We start from the raw sequence: 4082 nt of genomic DNA, 5'->3' as shown, positions 1-4082 counted from the left end.
ATATATAGGGCTCACGGCGGGTGTGACCGGTCGAAAGGGGATGCTTACTCCTCCTAGGCACCTAATCCGACCTCTGGTGTTTTCAGGGTTCCATGTTTGCCCAACGTTTTATTTTGTATTGCTTTTAGGAGTTATGAGATTGATCACTGTTCGTGATCTTTGCCTTGCATAACGCTAAGTTCTGAAGGGTTTACTCTGGGGCGACTTTGGTTGGTGCCCGAGCTACATGTAGTAGGATAAATATTCTAATGTTTTTTCATACTCCCATGCATAATTCTTCAACCAATCATACCAATCGTTAGAAAACTGACACACCCGCATTGTCATTACAAGAGTACCATAATAGTCTGTAAGCGCTGAACATAGACATAAATTTGGAAGCACTTCATCAGCAATGGTGACGTCTCTATATGGGTGAAAAATAAACAATATACACTCAACCTACCAACCACTAGGCGGGGTTAGTTAGGTAGAGTTCAAATGTCACAATACGTCATAGAAGAGTTGAAACTCTCTCCGTTCGATTGCAACTTGAGTAGCCCGAGTTCGTACTCGGATACGAATCGAATTCGCCATGAGTTGCCAAATGACTATTCGCTCACAATATTTAGTATACCTGTTAAAGTGAAGTGTCTGAGGTAAGCAATAGGTACATTGATCAAAGTGAAAGGGACACATGAAGGGGGAAGTTAAATTGACGGAATAAGAGTGTGACAATCTCCAGGATTTGCTCAATGTTCATGCACCAACTCGATTACTTAGGCTTGAAACAGCATTTCTTCTAAAGGTACCAAACCACCGTATCAAAACCCCTGGATAGCGCACATCATGCCAGCCTGTGTATACAAAAACCCAGACTTCTTTTCCTGCCAGGAATAACCTTAGAGCGATGTACTAAAAACCTGCCTTCTTTTAAAGACTTCCTAATTTTTAAATTTCGTAGTCCTGACCATTTTGTATGAGGTGAATTAACTTTTTTATTTATATATCAAATTCATATCCTGTTTTTTCTCACTAAATTTTGAATAACTAATGGTTGTGTATTTTTAGAGTAGACAAAGCGATGGTATATACGCCAGCTATGGGTGATGATGTACTTTTTTATCCCTGTGTTCATATCAGCGACTTAGCAGTTATGGTTCACTAACTTGCCACAGGAACTTAGCAATAATGGCTCTCTAACTCGCCAACGCCTACCGCGACACGGGATCTCGGTTTTAAGGCTATATCCGAAAGACCTGTTATTCTCACTTCTAAATGCCGAACTGTTGAGGGGAATTTAAACTCACAACATTCCGGTTACAAAGCCAAGGCTATAACACTGATATATTGCGATCGGTTGTATCATTTGTTACATTTTTGTTAAATTGAACTTCAGTTGATGAGCTATACCGCTTAAGGCGATAAGGTACTGGGACTTGATACATGTAGAGGAGTTACTAAATATTCAAACTCTTCCTGATATTTTCAATTAAGGAAGACCAAGCTGTCACTCAGTAGATAAACCGTGGATCTTCCTCAATCTCTATTTTATCTGTTATAAAATGACAATCACTTCCTGCTCTTCATACTAATGCCTTCTGCTTTCATATAATGGGATACGTAAAAAATTTGACCGCTGTCTTTGGACTACAGCTGTGGATTGTATTGTTATCAATGGCGAATGAGAACCTCATAAACCGTGACTCTACTTGTTTTTTCACAGCGATAGAGGGCGAATTTTACGCCAATTGTTCCAACAAGAATCTACAGAATGCACCGAATATTTCGGGTTTAATTTATCCAATTGTTGGTATAGACTTATCAATAAATCTCTTGTCCAAGTTTCCTACAAACCTACCGAAGACGCTGAAGTATCTAAATGTCTCAGCAAACAGCTTGGACAGATTGTCGAGACACGACATTCGTGAGTATCCACAGTTGATTGAATTACGGATGTCCAAATGCAAACTTAAAGTTCTGGAGTCTCACTCACTTAATGGAAGTCAGTTAAGGTATCTGGATGTTTCTGGCAACAGACAACTGACATTGTCAGTGTTAAAGAATATTTCTTGTGATCTCTCGGAGAGCTTTATAGAAACTCTAATCCTCGACGAGCTTCAATGCCCAATCGGACCTAGTATTGTCCTAACCAGAAATCACGTCAAGTGTCTGAGAAACACCAGTCTGAAAATGTTATCCCTGGCATCAAATAGAATTGTCTATTTAGACGTTTATGTGATACCGACACTCCCTGAGTCATTAACAGTGCTCAATTTCAGCGACAACAAGTTGACTATGGGACTGTATGCTTCTCAATTTGGTCTGCTGAAATCAATGAAAGTTCTAGACTTCAGTTACCAATCTCGTATCCCTGTACAAAATTTTGAAAACATAGAATGTACATATACAGAGAAAAATTGCAAAACAGAGGAAACTGAGCGAGAAGGAAGTGAACGAGAGCCAAAGATCTACGATATTCATCCATCCATTTATACAATTTATCTTCCACAGTCTTTGGAAAAATTGTATCTTCACGACTGTGATTTGAAATTCAGATTGAATCATCGCATTTATAAGACTGGAGAAAATCTATCTTATGTGACCCTTCGAAACAATATACTGTATGAATGGAACGCTCCGCTGCATGGAATACATCCAGTAAGATATTTAGACATGTCTAACAATTTCTGCACAAAAGTTCAGCAAGATTTTTTTGCAGATGGTAAAAATTTAATTTTCTTGGACTTATCTAAGAATATATTAGGTGACAGCTTTGCAAAAGACATCAATGGAAATATTTTGAGACCCCTACAGAGTCTAAATATTCTTAATATATCCCAGAATAAAATCACGATCTTGCCACGTGCACTGTTTCAGTCTACGGTCAATTTAAGGGAGCTGAGACTTTCCCATAACGAGATCACAAACTTTGAGGTTATGATTCACCATATGAAACACTTGTCTCTCCTGGATATTTCTCACAACCAAATCGAGACCCTACCCACAGATATTCAGGAAGCTATAGATGGAATAGCGGGCACGCATCTGATAAAAGTAAACTTATATGGGAATCCTTTAAGTTGCAGATGTGAAAATTTAGATTTTATTGTATGGCTTCATCAATACCACAACAATATCGTCTTTATGAATTTTGAGAAGTACACATGTGTTTTTCAGAACGAAAAACTCGCTCTAAACAGGACTACGCTCCTGAAATTCCACAAGCAATGTGCAGAGTATACCCTTCTAACTGTCATATTGGTTGCTGTTATTTTGATATTTACTATCGGTGTAATTTGTAAGATCATACGCCGGTTCAGATGGCGCCTTCGTTACCTGTATTACATCACTGTAAAACAATCAAACGCAGATACAGTTGACCCAAAACCGTACAGGTATGACGCTTTTATTTCGTATGCAGCTGAAAATGAAACCTTTGCAATTGACGTCATCAACGATTTGGAAAGAAAGAGTAATCTTAAAGTTTGCTTCCATAGCAGAGATTTTATTCCAGGCACAGCTATTGCCGACAATATATCGAATGCCATTCAGAATAGCAGACGAACTGTATGTTTTGTGACGTCACATTTTCTACAATCCTATTGGTGTATGTTTGAATTCAACATGGCACGAATGGTGTCGTTTTATTCTCGAGCAGGAGAAAATGTTCTCATTCTTGTTCTTCTTGAGAAATATCCGGCACACAAGATGCCGCTGGACATGTTAGAGTTGATGCAGTACAATTCGTACCTGGAATATCCAGGGAATTTTGTTGACAAAGAATCCTTCACTTCACAGCTTGCAAAACACCTGTAGACCAAATTTTGTATCAATGTATTGAGAAAAAAATTATTGCTGTTACACACCTAAGTGAAGGGCTTCGATAGGAAATTGCAGAATGATTTTAGGTTAAAATTACACTTTAAATTCACAATTATAATTACAATTGTTACGGTTAAATATTGAAACGATACTACCTATCTGTCTCCGATTGAGCTACAATAATTTTCCCTTATGGTAATTTTCCGTGACGTAAGTTGAATATTACATAACACTTGATTTTTGGAAAACAAGAAGAGGCCCTACTTGTAAATAAAAGT

The 4082-nt window shown here is 38.0% G+C and overlaps 1 protein-coding gene across 1 annotated transcript; it reads left to right on the top strand.

Moving 5' to 3' along the window:
* Window positions 1-1656: 1656 nt before the first annotated feature.
* Window positions 1657-3798, top strand: LOC125652265 (toll-like receptor 4). Its single transcript, XM_056164466.1, has 2 exons — window positions 1657-2521; window positions 3353-3798. Exons 1-2 carry the CDS (start codon window positions 1657-1659, stop codon window positions 3796-3798), a joined length of 1311 nt encoding a protein of 436 aa, XP_056020441.1.
* Window positions 3799-4082: the final 284 nt, after the last annotated feature.

The sequence above is a fragment of the Ostrea edulis genome, chromosome 5 (assembly GCF_947568905.1).
Source record: "Ostrea edulis chromosome 5, xbOstEdul1.1, whole genome shotgun sequence".
Lineage (NCBI taxonomy): Eukaryota > Metazoa > Mollusca > Bivalvia > Ostreida > Ostreidae > Ostrea > Ostrea edulis.
This window is presented reverse-complemented; position numbering and strand designations above follow the sequence as displayed.